The 18,136-nt window shown below is 47.2% G+C and overlaps 1 protein-coding gene across 4 annotated transcripts in view; it reads right to left on the bottom strand.

The window, feature by feature from the left end:
* SLC44A3 (solute carrier family 44 member 3) overlaps positions 1-18,136 on the bottom strand; it is an 85,082-nt gene that overhangs the window by 44,432 nt on the left and 22,514 nt on the right. For all 4 annotated transcript variants that reach the window (XM_069598271.1, XM_069598281.1, XM_069598297.1 and 1 more), the window contains exons 6-9: positions 17,445-17,605; positions 15,524-15,613; positions 13,679-13,803; positions 9,846-10,032 (exon numbers count right to left, since the gene is read on the bottom strand). In XM_069598271.1, the coding sequence (XP_069454372.1) occupies positions 9,846-10,032; positions 13,679-13,803; positions 15,524-15,613; positions 17,445-17,605 (563 nt within the window). The remainder of the gene's footprint in view (positions 1-9,845; positions 10,033-13,678; positions 13,804-15,523; positions 15,614-17,444; positions 17,606-18,136) is intronic.

Genomic DNA, 18,136 nt, shown 5'->3' with positions numbered 1-18,136 from the left:
TTTTCTGATGGTTCTTCAAGAAAGAGTGGGATAGAATGGGGTTACCTGGTGAGTACTGGCCCATAGTAATATCAGTTCGCAAGTGATGACGATTTTTATTACTTAAATTTCAGGAGCACAATATTATATTAAACTGAGCCAAGTGAGGTAACCCCAGCAATGCTCTGCTGTTCACTGGCTATGTCCTGCTTAATTTGCTCTCATCTAAAGAAGCCCTTGAACTGGCTCTGCAGTTCAACTCAATTCCATACCAAATCTCAGTTCTGCAACTGCACTTGATTTCTAGGTGTTCTCTGCTCTGTTTCATTTTATTATTATTAGATTTTTTTTATGTGGACCATTTAAAAAAACTTTATAGAATTTGTTCCAATATTGCTTCTGTTTGATGTTTGGGGTTTTTGGCTGTGAGGCATATGGGCACTTAGCCCCCCAGTCAGAGATTGAACCCATACGCCCTGCACTGGAAGGCAGTCTTAAGCACGGGACCACCAAGGAAGTTCCCTGCTGTACATTTTAAACAAGCTACTGTAAGAAAGAAGATGGCACTTTGGTCTCTGGCAAAACCTACAACTTGAAGAACATTTAAAGAGAGTTTCATACTAATATTTCCTTTCATAGCTATAAATTGCTCTCAGGTTCATAATTCATATGTCTTTAGACATTCACAATAGGGTCTGGGCAAAGGAGGTGGGAAAGATGATCATGCTGTAGAAGGAACTGATTCCACAGACGAAGGCTGGTCTTAGTAACTCCCGCTCTGTGTTCTGCTGAACAAGAGTCACATTGTGAGAAATACCAGATCAGTTTGGTTCACAGACAGAAGTTAATATTTTATTGGACACTGGATTCATTCTGGCTTGGAGGCAATCTCTATTTCAGGTAAGGCGCTAATAAATGCTTGCTGCTGCTGCTAAGTCGCTTTAGTCGTGTCCGACTCTGTGCGACCCCATAGATGGAAGCCCACCAGGCTCCCCCATCCCTGGGATTCTCCAGGCAAGAACACTGGAGTAGTGGCTTGCCATTTCCTTCTCCAATGCATGAAAGTGAAAAGTGAAAGTGAAGTCGCTCAATTGTGTCCAACTCTTAGCAACCCCATGGACTGCAGCCTACCAGGCTCCTCCGTTCATGGGATTTTCCAGGCAAGAGTACTGCAGTGGGGTGCCACTGGTTACACCTTTCCAAAATGGATGTGTTTCAGAAAAGCATCCCCAGTTCCAAAGGAGGCGGCCCCTCATGACTGACAGGCACATGGATATAGTGGATCAGGTGAGTGGAGACTCGGAGAGCCACTCCCGGAACAGCAGAAGTGATGGGGCCAGTCAACCAGCACGGGATCACCAGTGACGGGGACACACTGCAGTCTACAAGCACAGGTCTACAATGTCACACGTGATTTGGGGATGGATGAAGCTTCCAGAGAAGAGGAGGGACGGTTTCCTTAACAGACAAAAGGCAAGTAAATACAAAGGCCTTGGGTGCTGAGGAGGAATTGTGTCCCCTTGGGGATGCCAATGGCACATTCACACACACCCCAGCTTGGCACACTGATGGCAGCAGTCAGCAAGCAGAGGATGGCTAAACGGGATACATCAAGATCCATACAGGATCCACACTCCTGGCATTCCTCGAAGAAGCAGAATGGGTAAAGATATTATTCACTGACCACCTTACTGTTTTTGACCATCTTTACTGAAACCATCAACTATTTATTCTTCCGGTTCAGTAATAACCAGGCTATTTACAGACTTTCCTTTAGGGCAGGGTTTTTCAACTTCTCAACATAGCATTTGGCATTTTGGATCACATGATTGTTAGGGGTGTGAAGTGAGGGAGTTGCCCTATGCATTGCAGGATATTAAGCAGCTTTCTTGGCCTCTACCCATTAGATGCCAGGAGCATCTTCCCTCCCCTCCTCCAGTTAAGACAACCCAAATGTCTCTAAACATTACCAAACTGCTGCTTGATAACCACAGCTTTAAGCAAACGTTCTCTGAAGAATCGGGAGCTCTGGCTTCAGGGAGAAGCTTAGAACATGACTGTGGGTGGGGCAGGTGTGTTTATGCACACACGACTGCCCTCTCCTGGATGGCTAGGTTAGTGCAGGCAAGAGCCTCTCATCAAAGTATCAGTTGCTTTGTTATTAATACGAACACATTACAATACTGTTACCACCATGTGTAGCCAACAGATGCTAATGGGAACTGGATTCCAAGATGAGATTTGATCTGGGATGGTAGTGAAAAGGGCATTGAACTGGATGAAGGCCTGGTTCCAATCTCGGCCTGACATTTGTGATAAGCAACCTGGGCCCCTGTTCTCTAACTGTAAACATGAAGAGGGAAGACAAGATGAACCCAGGGCAGGGGTTACAGAGTCTGAGAGTCACACAGACTGAGACTCATATATCTCTTCTGTCTCCTAATGGCTGAACAATGTCAGGCAGGTTACGAGGTTGCAGGGTCTTTTAAAAGCTCTGTTTCAATGTCGGTAATCTGAAGATACTAATACCTACTTTCCATTTCCTTGTTGATTCCATCCAGTCTCGTGGCTCTAAATGCCATACATGTAGCTGTTACGAGGATTAAACAGGCAGTTGCTTAGAATATTAAATACAAGAGACGATTAGCTATAATTGAGGTATAAGTAGATATGATTTCTGTTGTGAAGTTAAGAAATATTTATTTAGCATTCTAGATTTATGCTGGACGTCAGCTATTAAGGGAGAAAAATGAAAAAGGCAAACAAAAAAATCAGAAAGAAGATACAATCAGAGTGAATATCAGGAACTCACATGCTGCTCCATTAGTTTATTCACCTCCCCTTCTTCTGGACTGTTTATAATCTCTCCTCCAATCTCTAAGGGTTTTTTTCCTATCCTCATGCTCAGTCAGTGACCTCACTTTTGGTTTCTCTGAGAAAACGGAAGCCATGGGAAAATCTCTGGGAGCATCTACTCCATCTCTACCCCTCCGCAGCATGTGTCCATAACTGGACAGCAGTTCAGTCGCTCAGTCGTGTCCGACTCTTTGCGACCCCATGAATCGCAGCACGCCAGGCCTCCCTGTCCATCACCAGCTCCCGCAGTTCACTCAGACTCACGTCCATCGAGTCGGTGATGCCATCCAGGCATCTCATCCTCTGTCGTCCCCACCTTAATACGATAAACTGTCCATGATTCTAAGGTCAGCCCCTGCACTAGATTTCCCCCTTTCTCATCTACTTGAAGATACCACTTCAGAAAACTTCCCTCTCTTTCTTGCTTCCTTTAAAGTCTTCTTTACTGAGTCATCCTTAATAATTTCCTATCTTAAACCCCCTACTTTTGAACTCCCTCTACTCCTCCAGCTTCCCTCCTACTTCTCTGTCCCTCTTCGCAGCCAAATTTCTCGAGGCCGTCTCTTACTCTTTCCAATCCCTTTTCTTTTTCTCTCAAACCCGCTCTAATTGCGATCCACCCCCACGCTGCTCTGAAACGGCTCTGTTTCACTCCCATGCTGCTAACCTCAGTGGGCCATCCTTAGCTGTTAGCTGACTGATCAGCAGCTTACGAGGCAGTCAACATTTCACCCCAGTTCCGTGCAGCACATTATTCTCCTGCTCACTGGTTGCTCCCTTTCAATTTCCTTTCCTTTTCCTTCCTCATCTCCAAGACCTCTTAACATTTACATGCCCCCAAACACAGTCCTTGGATGTCTTTTCTGTCTGCACTCATTGAAGTCTCATGGCTTTAAATACTATTCATGTGTTTTCCAGTTTCCAAACGTAGACCTCTAGCTGGGTCTCTCCAGAAACTTCAGACTGAAACCGTTAACTCCCTACCCGAAATGTCCACCTGGATGTCTAAAATATATTTCAATAAACACAACTAAAACGAATTTTTGCTCTTCCTGGAAGATGTTCCACTCAAAGTCCTATCCTGTCTCAGCTGATGGCCATCTCATGTTCCAGTTGCTCAAGCTAAAAGACCTCAGTGTCATCCCCAACTCCTCTTTCACATCCTTAATCTAATACCAGGAAATTCTTCAAAACAGACACAGAACCTGTATGTCACAGCATGTCCACCATTACGACCCTGTTCTAGGCCACTAACACCTCCTCCCTGAATCACTGCCATGAAAATGTGAGTCACACCATGCCACTCTGCCGCTTAAAATGCTGCAACGACTTCCTGTCTCAGAAACAAAGTTCTGTAATGGCCCACGAGGCCCAGGATCTGACCCTGTGCTCCCTCTGACCCCGGCCTGAACCATGCCCCCCCTCAACCACAATACTCTGGGGAGCGGCCCTCCTGACTGTGTCCCCAGAGCCTCTGCTGGTCCCTTTGCCTAGAACACCTCCCCTTCCTTAGTCTCCTGGCTCTGCCCTCACCTCCTGCAAATCTTTGCTCACAATTATCTTCTCAACAAGGCCTTACCCAATTATTAAATTAAAAATTGGAGCCCCCTCCTCAAGCATTTGTTGTTTTAAAAATATACTATGAAAATATAATCAATGCTAGAATACATTTAAGATGTCTGAATTTTACACAGTTTGAGGGTCCCTTGATAAGACAAATACAAAGTTAGGTAGTTAGGTACTGAACCTTGCAAGAGTCCTTGCAAATGAAAGACCCTGAAGTTTAAGCTTTAGGGGCTTGAAGGTAAACTTGTCTCGAATCTGATTTAAAGTGTTATGATAAATTAATCTGATAAGTGTTATGGCAAAAAGTAGAATAGGTTAATTGGGGCTACTTAAGCATTTATTCTGGAGTAGGAAATGGCAACCCACTCTAGTATTTTTGCCTGGAAAATTCCATGGACAAAGGAGCCTGGCAGGCTACAGTCCATGGGGTTGCAAAAGAGTCAGACATGATTGGGCACACATAGTACAACACAAACATTTATTATTCTTCTCTGCTCTATTTTTCTCCTTGCTGCTGCTGCTGCTAAGTCGCTTCAGTCGTGTCTGACTCTGCGACCCCATAGATGGCAGTCCACCAGGCACCTCTGTCCCTGGGATTCTCCAGGTAAGAATACTGGAGTGGGTTGCCATTTCCTTCTCCACCTATCAAATTTGAATATACTATAAAATTCACTTACTCATTTTATTTAATGCTTTATCTCCCTATAGCCTCCAAACTGGAAGGAAAGCTGTATCTCCAGCATCTATAACAGGATCTGATCTAGTAAATGTTCAATAAATACTTGTTCAGTGAATGATTGCACCAATCTTCCTCAAGTAATACATCCTATCAAAGAGATTTGAGGCAACTTTCAGGAAGTCTGCCTAGAGATCATCGTCATAACCTGGAGGAAATGCAACATGCAGCTAGCTGGAAATTTGGGTATTACAAGCAAGTTTTAAAGCAGTTTGAAAGACTGACATATTACTAATGATTAGTGTAAATGGCAGTTTCTCAAGGAAGGCAGTGTAGCTGATTGGGATAATCTCCCAAATGATGCAGGCCCAACTTAAAACAGTCCTATGTTCTACCACATTCTGTGCACTTGGCCTCTTCCAGCCAACTGGCTGGGTGTCCTGCTGACACCCAGCCTGCCTGTGCCTCCCACTGTGCTCTGACAGCACAGGGATCAAGGAAAAAGAGAAGAAAATCGCATGGCCATCAGGTCTGGAGCTTACCTAGTTCTTTCTGGGTATACATCACATTCAGTACAACATAGATGTGAATTCACTCCTGACTCAGCACGTGCTGAACTCACTCAAGGGCTGTGCATGGACCTCAGAGACAGACAGAAAAAGACACAGGCCCTGCCCTCCAGATGCTCATTCTCCTGAGGGGGACAACACACAAGTCATTATCTTGTGTGATTGCTTAGAGGCCTCGTCACCGCCTGACATAACACATTTATGCTCCTTTCCCCATTCCCTGTGTCTGGTTCACTGCTGTATCTCTAGTTCCCCAGCCACGCAGCAGGCATTCGATGAACAGTTCTTGAGAGAATGAAGCATATACAAAATGTAAGAAAAAAAAAGAAGAAAAAGCTCGGTATGCTTGGGCAATTTATAAGAGAGTTTCCAAGAAATATATTGAAAGTGAAAGTATTAATCGCTCAGTTATGTCTGACTCTTTGCAACCCCAGGGACTGTAGCCCGCCAGACTTCTCTGTCCATGGAATTATCCAGGCAAGAATACTGCAGTGGGTTGCCATTTCCTTCTCCAGGGGATCTTTCTGACCCAGGGATCGAACCCAGGTCTCCTGCATTGCAGGCAGATTCTTTACTGTCTGAACCACCAGGGATAGTTCCAAGAAATATATTACTCAAAACAAATCTTGAATAATGACTTGTTTTCCAAGCTGTGATGAGCAGAAAGTTGAGGTGAGGCTTAGGAAGGGGAGAAGATTCTAGACTAAGATCACAGTAGGTGCAAAGACAACTATGTTCATGGAGGCTGTCTCCCTTCACACTTCCCCACAGGGACATAAACTTCAGAAATGCAGGAGCTGTTTCAAATCTCTCCTGAGCTACCCCTCTTCCCCCTGTTCCTAGGACAGGGCTGGGCTACGAGGAAGCTTTTGTGAAATAGCTTCAATTGTCTTCCAGATCTCTGATAACCTAAAAACAGGACAATTTTCCTTTAGACTGTGTTCTCAAATATGCCAGGCAGAGAACAAACCACAAACCTGAAGTTACTACTAGACATTCCTTGGTTGACATTAATTCCTAATATAAGAAACACATACAAGCGCCCTATTTGCAAAGCAAAGCTCTGGTCTCATCTCAGCCTCCTAACTTCTTTATGAGGCAGGCTGGGGAAAGCACCGTTTGTCTACTGCAAAAATGGGAACAAGGAAGCCCAGATTAACATTCAAGGAAGGCCAGAGCCAGCCTAGATCCCAGGTCCCTTGATGGGAGTCCCTCTATCTGACCCTGCTTCTTCCTTTCCAAGCACAGGCCTTTGCCTTTCAGCACGTTAAGCACATTCCTGTGATGATAGATCTCATCCGACTGTAGTACCGCTGGGAGAGAAAGCCACCCCCAGCCCAAACAGGCCCCTTTCTTCTACTGTTTCAGCTCTGAGGCTTTCTGACCACCTAATGATAACTGAGGGTCATCAGATCATCTGGGCTCTTTCCAACCTGCCAACCACACCTACTGGATTCCCAAGGTTGTTACCGTGTTCCTGTAGCTACTTCTTCCACTGGATTCGAGTAATCACTGTCGCATTGCTGGTAGCATGCAAGTCCCAGCTAATTACTGTCAGTCATTTCTTCTGCTCCACTGAAGGAATCCCCAAACAAGCCCGAGTTCATCAGCCAGTTAAGGGCCTTACTAACAGTCACTAGAGGAACAGCTCATCAAAAAATGGCAAAATCTTACCAACCTAAGTTGACTTTTTCTGTATTTTTTCTTTTTTACACAATAAAGTATTAACTATTCAGTCATGTGACGCAATAAAAATCTCACAGTATGCACCACTGAGGACACCCCCACAACACTGGGGACCTTGGGCGGAGACTGGAGAGAGAGTCTGAGGGCTCTGTGACTGCCTGAGGGGACATGAGATGAGACAGGTGCTGTGCGGGCGTCCCTCACCACCCTCCACCACCTGGGCATCTGCGGAGGGAAAGTGAAATGAGACAGGTGCTGTGCGGGCGTCCCTCACCCCCCTATCACATGGGCATCTGCTGAGGAGCCAAACAGCAGCAGATGACCCGCCCAGGCCTAGAGCTTGTCATCCTGGCACTGCATGAAAAGGCCTTTGAAGACAAAGGGACCTCTGTGCACCACGCTGCCCCACAGGTGGGTGGAAAGGAGAGGCAGGTGGCCTGGTTTCTATGCTGCCCAACCCTGGGGAGGAGGGAAGGCGGGAGCTCTGTTAACACCAGGCCTCCTGGAAGCCTGGTATCTACCTGCTCACAGATTCCCGCAGCACGTCCTGGGCACCCAGTTTCCTTTCCTGCCCTTCATATTTATTTTTATTTATTTGGTTTGGTCTTGGTTGCAGCATCTTGTAACTGCAGCACGCAAACTCTTAGTCGTGGTCATGTGGGGTCTAGCTCCCCAACTAGGGATTAAACCCTGGCCCCTGCCTTGAGAGCAGAGTCTTAGCCACCAGACCACCAGGGAAGTCCCTCCTGCTCTTCAATTCATCTCACTTTTGCTCATTTATCTCCTTCCAAAATGGCCACGCTTTAATACATAACCTTCCAACATGCTGCCTTCTACCCTACAGTGCAGCCCCCACCCCGTCCCTGCCCCCGCCCCTCTCAGCCCTGGGGCCCAGGCTGTTTAATGCTTCCCAGGCCTTGGACCCAACTGGGGCCTAAGAAGGAGACCCGGAGGGGCACCCTGCAAGCGGATCAAGTCACCCCCCGCCCAAATCGGCCTTGGGGCATGTTCCTCTCCGACTGGGCCCCCAACTCTCAGGACCAGCTCTCGCCTGTCCTTTATGATCAGGTTCTCTTCTGTGCTTGGACATGACCCCACTAAACCCCTTTGCTTCTTTCTGTGCTTTCTGATCTTCTGGTAATTTCCAGCCCATCCTCTGAGAAGCCTTCCTGGTCTCACAAAGTTGGCTGGAGTCTTGCTGTGGTACTCTCACCGCTCCCCATTTCTCCTCTGGTGATGGTCCTCTACCTTTGGCATCCTCAATGTGGGCAGAGGCCACCTCTCTTCCCCAGTGCCTTGCCAGGACCTTGTCCCACAGCCCTCACCTAACATTTGTGCATTAAAGAAAAAACAAAAGAATGTGTCCTGCTCCAAACCACAGAGACAATTCTCTCCACCCAGACTCACAGCCCATAATGACAGCAGAGTGGGCCACTGTGCCCTGGAGGCTGGAGGAGGAAGGTCCCTCCCTGGTCCCAAGTCATGCTTCCCAAGGCCTCACCTCGTCCCTGCGGTTCTGGAGGACGAGGGCTCAGCACCACAGTCTACCACCCAGAGCGTCAAGTCCTGCCACCCCCTGCCACACCTCACTCCCAGCCCACTCTGGCTTCAGCCCCTGGCCTGCCATGTTGCCCTCTAGTCGCAGGCTGCAAACACCACATTATGGGCACAGCCTGCAGCCACCACCAGTCTCTGTGGCCACGACACTGCTTCGACTTGAACGGACAAAGCTCAGGAGACCTAGTTTGATTTCCTAGCCCCGTATCCCAGACATGGGGATGTGTGAGGCAGTGGAAAGAGGTCAGGTTCTAGAGCTAGAGCTGTTCTAGAGCTCTGGTGTCAGCTAGCTGGATGGCCCTCAGCAAATTACTTACTAGGACCTCAGTGTTCTTGCCTATAACTTGAACATAACAACACGGGCATAAAAAGGGGGTTGCGATGGTTAAAGGAGAGAACATAAGGACGCACCTAGTACAGAACTCAGAATTCAGGAAATTTTCAACACGTGTTCACTTTCCTGCAGGGACCGAGGCCACTGCCTTCCCATCTGACCAGGACTGAGACTGCGTCGAGGAAATGAGCTAGAACATGATTGTCCAGTGTTGCCCCAGTTGAGACTTCCAGCTGTCTCATGATTTCTGTTCTTTCATCTTTTCTTGGTAACAGAACCTCTTATTTTTAAACTGTGCATGGCTGCCCAAAATGAAACAGCCTTGTCTTCTCAGGAGCAAGGCAATGCAGAGGTCTGTGTGCACTCACATTAAACTGGTTCTTCTGAGACAGCAACAACATTTCAGAAGGGTCTTTTTTTTTTCTCACATATTGATACAGCAGAGGGAAAAGAATTTCCTGCATTCCCCATGACAGAGCCCCAGACACCATCACTGCTGCCACCAGAGGCCTTGAGCTGCACGGGACGCCTGGTCCCTACAAAAAACAGGCCAGTGGTTCCAGAATGCTGGGGCCTCTGTGCCTGACTCCAGCATCATGGACCCCATCCCCACGGCCCTTACCTGCAGTCCCCAGGCTCAGGAGCACAGCCACCCAGAGGACCCAGAAGAAAATGAGGATGGCAAACGTCCACAGTGGCTGCAACAGCAGGAAGGGAGAGCTGCTGATGGCTTTATTCGTGACTTGGAGAAGTTCAACTGCCAATTTGATCCTCTTTCTGAGGACATAAATCAAGATGAGCAGAACTGCCTGGTGAAAAAGGGGTTAAATTATTCAGAATAATGAAGAACTGAGACGAACTTAAACCCTAATATTTTACTGACATCTCAGCAAACAGCTCTTTTAACACAGCCACCCCCTACTTTTATTATAATGGAATAGACATGTTCTCAAGTACTAATTGAGCATCTACTATGTGCTGATATTTCTGCTAGATTCTGCTGCTACAACAGTGGACAAGACAGAGCCCCTGCCCTAAAGGAGCTTGCAGTCTGGTCAGAGAGAGAGAGAATGAGGTCCTCGGGTGTCAGAGAACTGTCTGTTTCTTTTTCCCAACAGCACCTAACATGCCAGAGAATGCTGAAGGACTGCAGAAGGGCAAGGGACCACAAGGACAATGCTCCTTCCTTTGGGTCTCCTTCTTCTTCAGTTGCTGTTTCTTGGGATCTTTTGGGTGGTCCTTCCTGCCCTTTTGTGGTTATAGCGTCCTTCTTAGATGCTTGAAACTTTCAAATAAAAACCTCCAGGGAATTCCCTGGTGGTCCAGTGGTTAGAACTCCATGCCCCCTCTGCAGAGGGCACAGGTTCAATCCCTGATCGGGGAACTAAGAAGATCCTGCAAGCTATGCAATGCTATCGATTTAAAATAAAAATCTCCAACCTCACCTTTCTCTACATGATGGATGTAAGCACATCAGTTACTGACCAGGTGGTGGGTATCCTCCAGTGTGTCAGACTCAACATGTCCAGAACTGACTTCATCATCTTCACACAAAAATCTATTTCCCCCATATTTCCTACTCCAGTGGTCCTAATTTTTCTGCACTCTCCAAGAAAAAGTTAGGTTCCTCTCTTGCAGGCTTCCATCTTACCCTGCTGTAGCACTCAGCATCTTCTACTGCGGATGTTCATCGCCTGCATGGCACATTACTTGACATCAAGCTTCCAGAGGGCAGGGCCAGGCCTTACTGTAAAGGGCTGGCAAAGCAACAGCCATAGCACAATCTCAGTTTGCTGACAGAGCTCCCAGTCTATTCTCTCCTCTCAATCCCCACACTGATGCCACAGCTCAGATCTCATCTCCTCTCTCCTAGACCCCCAATAACCTCCTCATTACCTTCTGCTGTTAATTCCCTTAACCCCTTACTCCTGACCTTACCCCTCCTCCAATACAAGCTAAAGGGATCTTTGTAAAACGTGCAGTCAAGGATGTCATCTCACAGATCAGAATCCTTTGACATTTCCCCAGAGCTCCTGGATAAAGACTGAAATCATCACCACTGCAAATCAGGACCTCCCCGGTCTGGTCCCTTCCTGCCGAGGGAACATCCTACAGGCTCCTCTCTTGTCCATGTGACCCAGCACACCACTCCAGGGGCCCAGGGTGCCATTCCTCTTCCCGCTGGACTCGGGTGTTGCTGCCTATGAGGATCTCACAGTCAAGTGGTGGGAAGTTGGGGGAAAGAGGGATAAAATGTGCAAAACTGCTCCCAGGGCTGAAGGGCCCAGCTGTGGGGACTAGCCTGAGGACCCAGGGAGAGATGCCTGGAGGAGACGTGAGACTTCTGAAGGCTGAGTAGGAATTTCCATTTCTGTGTCCTCAATGCCTAGCACAGTCAACAAGGAAGAGGGAGTTCATTTTTTACTAAAAATTTTAATGAAGCAAAATGATATAATCTTTAGGCAAATAAACTTGGATCTCCTGAGTGGTTGGTAGCTCCTGAATGGAATGCTAAAATATGTGTATTTAATATGTGTGTTTTTCAACTTAAATATGTGTGTGCGTGTATAAAAGGCTCTCCTCATGTTCAAAGTACACCACGAGGATACTGACCAGAACTGAAGAGTTAACTATCCCGTTATTTCCTAGTCTCAGGGAGATCAGCGTTACCCACTGGGGACAGTGCTTGGGGTGCGGGGTGGGCAGCAGAGCTGAGTCACCACAGGGCTCAAGCCTCTACTCCCATTTCTGGGCTATAAGCTGCAAATTGCTGCATCTCAGCCTGCACCCCTAGGCTGACACCCTGAGGTGAGCAGCCAGTGCCATTCAGCCCATTTTCTCCAGTGCTGCTACTGGGTATATTAAAACCACTGGAATCATAGTCCTAGGCAGCTCCCCTCACAGCTGGAATCTTGCCCTGTGCATCATGTCACGGCATTGCTGGCTTTGTAGTTCATCTCACGGCGGGGTGTGTGCTGGCTGTGTGTTTTTTCTGGCCAGCTCCATTGTCTAGCGCAGGGCCCTGTGCAAGACAGGTGCTCAGTGAATGGTGATGGTGACAGAGAGTCTTAGGGATCTTATTAGAACAAGCTCACCAGAAGCTGGTCCCTGGCAGAAACGCAGCAGCAGCAACACACGCGTCAATGCATGGTGTGTGAGCCGAGGTGCGGGTCTTCCCTCTCCTCTCGCAGCCTCCCCGTTCTCTCTCCTTACAGTCAGTGAAGAGAATCCCCTGACCCGGCATCTGATGGCCACCGATGGTTCAGTGTGTGAAGACAAAGGGAGCCCTATGGAGGGCTGGGAGGGCAATGGTGCGGGGGGAGCGGAAGGCGGTGAGCGGCCCGGCTCCCAGCCCTGCTTCTCCCCGCCCCTTGTGCCCAACAGCCCAGCACCTGGCCTGGGGTGTGGGGGCCCTTTCTTCTCCAGCCTCCTGCCCAGGCCTCGGCTCAGCCATGGGCCTGGACCCAGGACACACCAGGAGCTTTGCTGTATCGGATACTTACTCCCTGAGATGCAGCTCATGTGAGGAACACAAACCTGACACTTCCCTAGAGAAGAGAAAATGTCAGGCCTGTGTCAGATGTGAGAACTCAAGTATTTCCTTAAAGGAGAGAGCTGAGTCGGTGAGAGAATTTGAGGCTCTTATGAGAATTGAGCTGCTGAAACATTTAATGGGCATGTGAAAACCCCTGCTGCAGCGCCGCCATGACATAATGCTTAGGAAACAACACACTAAAGGATGGCCATGGGCCGCCTGAAGCCACCCCCTGAGCCTGTCCAGACCTGTGATGCCAGCACCCTGATCAGTATCCAGGAAGTGGCCTGAATGACCCTCAGTTGCCAACCATCCTTCCCCAACAACCTATATCTCCAGGCTCAATATTCTGTTTGCCCACTCTCAGCCAGGGAATTCACTGGGGAGGCAGCAGGTTCTCTGAAAAACAAATGAACCTAGTGGCCGGCAGGTTTGGCGACAAAGGGCTCTCTGTGTTCAACAGCAGTGGGAGCTGTCACGCCTTCGGGAGCAAAGCGTCCACTGGCTGGAGGAGGTAGGGGGGCTCTTCTCAAACCAGGACATAGGAACTGTTACAAGTCTGCCTCCTTCTCCGCATGGTAGTGTTCACCCCACAGCTGCCTGGGGGTGAAAGCAGTGCTGCTATAGCAAGGGTAACGGATCCGCAAGGGTAACAAATCAACTTCTGAGATGGCAGAAATGACTTGGAAAGAGATAAGATTGTTTTTTCACTTTTTGAGGCTGCAGTGCATTCCTACACAGGTATCTCAAATGAAATGTGAAGGCACTAAATGCGTTATGTACACTCACTACATTACTATGTACGCACCTTCTGCAGTGAAAGAAAAACAAATGCTCATTGTTTGGGGTTAAAATGCAACTGTTTGGACTTCAGAGTTCTGGCAGGCTACCTGATCTACTGCTGGAAGAGTGCCTCTTACCGTGATTACTGTAGATACAATAGCAAATCCCAGCAGACACTTCATATTTTCCCTTTCTGTGTCCAGTTCTATGCTGAGGTCATTGGTATAGTCATAGTACAGCCACCATAAGACACCGCAGACAACTGGAAAGCAAAACAGCAGTGGAACTCAGCACGCATGCCAGCAGGTGACCACCTTGGCCCCTGACACCGGGTGGCCCTGCTCAGGCAGTGGGTCCCAAATCCCTTGGGCTTTACAGGCAATGACCAACCCTCTGAAGCAGCTGCCAGGAGCTGCCAGGCCTAGGGCGGCTGTGTATCTCTGGGAGATGCAGGAAGGTGACTCCAAAACACAGGTGTGTCCTGTGAGCCTAGCCCACAGGTGGGGCTGGGTGTGAGCATAGAGGAACCTGAACGGACAGGATGGTGAGAGGAACAACATTAGAGTCCAAAGGCTAAAATTTCCAAACCAGCTCTGCGGTGACAACTCCGGAGGAGCCTGGATATTGGTCTTGCTGTTGTTCCACTGTCAAGCCGTGTCTGACTCTTTGCGATCCCATTAACTGCAGCATGCCACGTTCCTCTGGCTTCCACTATCTCAAAGGACTTTGATCAAATTCATGTCCACTGAGTCTGTGATGCTATCTAAACATCTCATCCTCTGTTGCCTCCTTCTCCTTTTGCCTTCAATCTTTCCCAGCATCAGGGTCTTTTCCCAGTAAGTTGGCTCTTCGCATCAGGTGGCCGAAATATTGAGTTTCAATTTCAGCATCGGTTCTTATAAAGAATAGTCAGAGTGGATTTCCTTTAGGACTGACTGGTTTGATCTCCTTGCTATCCAAGGGACTTTCAAGAGTCTTCTCCAGCACCATAATTCAAAAGCATCAATTCTTTGGTGCTCAGCCTTCTTTATGGCTCAGCTCTCACATCTGTACTGGAATGACTATACCTTTGACTATATGGATATTGGCTTGACACCTACAAAACTGGGCAGATGTCCCAACATCACAAATGCTCTGCCCAGTCTTGCAGGTGTGATGTCCCAGCATCACAAATTTAGGGACTTGGTGACACCTGCATCACATCCACAGTGGCTTCAGGGAGGCGTGTTTTCCACTCGCAGGTGGGGAAGGGCATCCCTCACAAGCCGTCCTGCATGTCCCCGAGCACGGGCATGCTGGGCACCTGTGAGCTGCAGGGCTGGGAGGTGCTGAGGACAGAACTGATTGTTCAGAAGATGAAACACTATGGTCATGCCAAGTATTTATTTGGGCATACCAATTATTAAAAATTAAAATATCCTATACCAGGATCCTATACTGCTGCCTTGATCTTCCTGCCTGCCCCTGTCCCTCAGATCTTCTTCCCTGACAACAACTGGATGGACCCAGGATCCAGCCCTGGAAAGGAAAACAGTGGGCATGGGACATGTCTCTGGTACCCTGCCCAGCTCAAGGGCTGTGTCTCTTCAGACTGGCCTGAGCCTTTGCAGGGCAATATGGGCCCCTACGTGCCAATCGGGGATATGAAAATTCAGAAAAAATTCTTTAAAGGGCTTCTAACAGGCACTGGAATTGCCTTTTAACGGATGAAACCAGTACAACTCACTGGGCTGGCTCATCTGAGAGTGCAGAAGAGACGGCAGGCCAGGCAGGAACTTTGCTGTTAGCTGTGAGACAGAAGCAATCCTGTAGTCCTCCCTGTCTTCTGTGGGCCTGTATTTCCTCTTATATAAAATGAGGGGGCTGGACAAGAGCTTCTCTAAGATCCCATGTTGCTCAAAAATGCCAGCTTTTAAGTTCTACATGTAATAGAAAGGTTTTCCATTTAATCAAGAAGAAACCAATCAAGTGGAAATACTTACACAACAATCCCAAAACAATCAGTGCAATGAAAATGTGAACCAAAAGGGTGGTGATGAAGCGGAAGGTGAACATCATGGCCAAAGATAAGGCTGGAAAAGTAAGCAAAACATAAATTCTAACAACAATCGAGGCATGAAGGTGACGACACTGGGGCTGGAATGACTAAGCGTTTCGAAAGAGTGAAGGCTGAGGACTTTCTTCAATCTCGAAATATCTTGGACATTTATCAAACAGAAAAACAAGACATACCCAGGCCACCCTCTGAAGCACGTACAAGTTCAGTCTGTGACAGTAAGCCATGTCCTGAAAGCGCTAGCATGCTTCTTGAGTTATAAAATGTTTTCAAAGCAGCTATTTTTCCCAAATGCCCTAAACTTTTTTTAAATCCAAATGAAATATCTAAACTTCTTTTTTTTTAACTAAACTTAACTCTTGATTTCATAACTTAAAAGTTCTAATTTTGTGTTCTCAGATATCCTCACTAAATATGAAAGATGAATGCCTTTAAAAATGAAAACTTTAAGATTATAATTGTATGATAAGATATATGTATAAAAATTTTCGTATCTGTTTCCACTTTGGGGGTTTTTAAGCCTAAGAATTTATTGAAAGTGAAAGTGTTAGCCACCCAGTCCTGTCTGACTCTGTGATCTATGGACTGTAGCCCACCAGGCTCCTCTGTCCATGGGATTTCCTAGGCAAGAATATTCCAGGGGATCCTCCCGACCCAGGGATCAAACCTGGGTCTCCTGCATTGCAGGCAGATTCTTTACCACCAGAGTCACCAGGGAACTTCAGTGAATTTATAGATACTACTTCACTTTCTTTCTGAATCATAATTCAAGGTTACATATAGGTATTTCAGTGTAGTGATTAAGATCATGGGTTTGAAGTCAGACAGATCTGGGCCGAGTCCCAGCTCTGCCATCTCCACTAGATGTGTAACCTTGGTCAAGCCTCAGACCTCTCTAGGCCTCAGTTTCCTCTCATACACAGGGTGATAGGATTCTGATGAGGTTTAAAGAGTTAACAATAAGCACAATGCCTGGTGCATGTGGGTCATAAGAAGTCTGAATGGTGGCTAGTGAAGCATCCCCAAGCATTCAGGAATTAGTAACCTTTGGGTAATGAAATTATGGAGACTTCAATTTATAAACTGGAAACATGATGTTAATGGATGATCAAAGAGCTTCTTTCAACCTTCCAAGGTTAGGAGGCAGCCATTGTAAATGACAGGGGTAAATAATAGGCCACTACTATTGCCTAGAGCAACAGAGAGTATTAACTCATTCAAAGAGAAGGCTGACTCTTAAAAGGACTCATCAAGCTAAAGTAGCAAAAGGGAAGTTAAACCATCAGGAGTGGGGAAGTGGCTGCTTCCAGAAAGACCCGGAAAAGGCAGGATCCAGGGCAAGGCCTTGGCCTGCCTGCACCCCAGCAAGCCTGTTCCTAGAAGGAGCTGGGTCCACCGGCTCAGTGCCCTCTGGCGCTAACAGGATGGACACACCTCCTTCCCCTACTCAGTAGGCTCTGACCTGGCTTGCCTGCAGGAAGAGGCGCTACAGAATGTCCACACTTGCTGGACATGCATTTCTGGCACTTTCCCTGGCCATTTCACAACGTGGCAATCTGCTCTGCACATCCGTCTTCAAGCAGAGCTGAGGAGCAGACCCTGGAACATCGTCAATGTCTAAGGCAACCCGCACCTAGTGAGACCTCTAGGCAGGATCAGCTGGCCTTTTCCCAGTCTTTCTACCCCTCCCCCACTTGAACTTGAAACACTGACAATATCTACAGAGCGAATATATGAACTGACCTTTCAATATTTAGGTCAAGAGGCTAATTTTCATTGTGCACCACACATAAGCACTAGAAATTTTGGTACAAATAGTCACTGAAGAAAAATTAATGAAAAATTACCAAAGGCGAGGATACAGAGGCCGAGGACTGTGTCTCTTCCTGACATTATTCCACTTAGAATTCGATGGAGGGAGTCCACATCATTGATCAGAACAGACGCAAACAGAGAATAACACTCAGGAGTCTGAGGGATGCATCGATTAAACAAGGGAAAAGACTTGCTAAAAAAAAAGATAGAATAAGTGGCAAAGATGTTGATTTATCTTTAAAAAGATACTTGTTTAAAATTCTCAGCAACCAAAATGTATAAGATCTAAAGTAATAAAAAGAAGGTTAAAGTCCTGTTTGCAATGTACACTTACAAAGCCAAGCATCTGAGCTATCACACTGTTTAGCTAACGCCTGGGTGGGAAACTGATCATAGGGACCCACAGACACCCAAAACCTAAACTTGGCGAGTGACATTTCTGAGTCTCATATCTTGGCCCTTCCTGGATAACAACCACCAACTCCAACACAAGAATCACATTTCTTTAGGGAACTTCTAGAGCTAAAGACTGGCTCAGTCAGAAGGTGAACTAATGAAAACAAAAGCTTTATTTCTATTCTCTTTATGAAGACCTATAAAGCTTCAGAGTTTTGTTACGAACAGAGTGAGTGCTTTAGAAATGAGTGATAAATGTATGAGTGAAACTGTGGTTGGTACCTGTCTTAGGTAGATGAGAAAGCTGACCCCTTCTGAAGCCCTTCCT

This window comes from Ovis canadensis, chromosome 1 (genome assembly GCF_042477335.2).
Source record: "Ovis canadensis isolate MfBH-ARS-UI-01 breed Bighorn chromosome 1, ARS-UI_OviCan_v2, whole genome shotgun sequence".
In the NCBI taxonomy this organism is placed as follows: Eukaryota; Metazoa; Chordata; class Mammalia; order Artiodactyla; family Bovidae; genus Ovis; species Ovis canadensis.
Note: the sequence above shows the minus strand (reverse complement) of the source record. Positions and strands in the feature narration are given on the sequence as shown.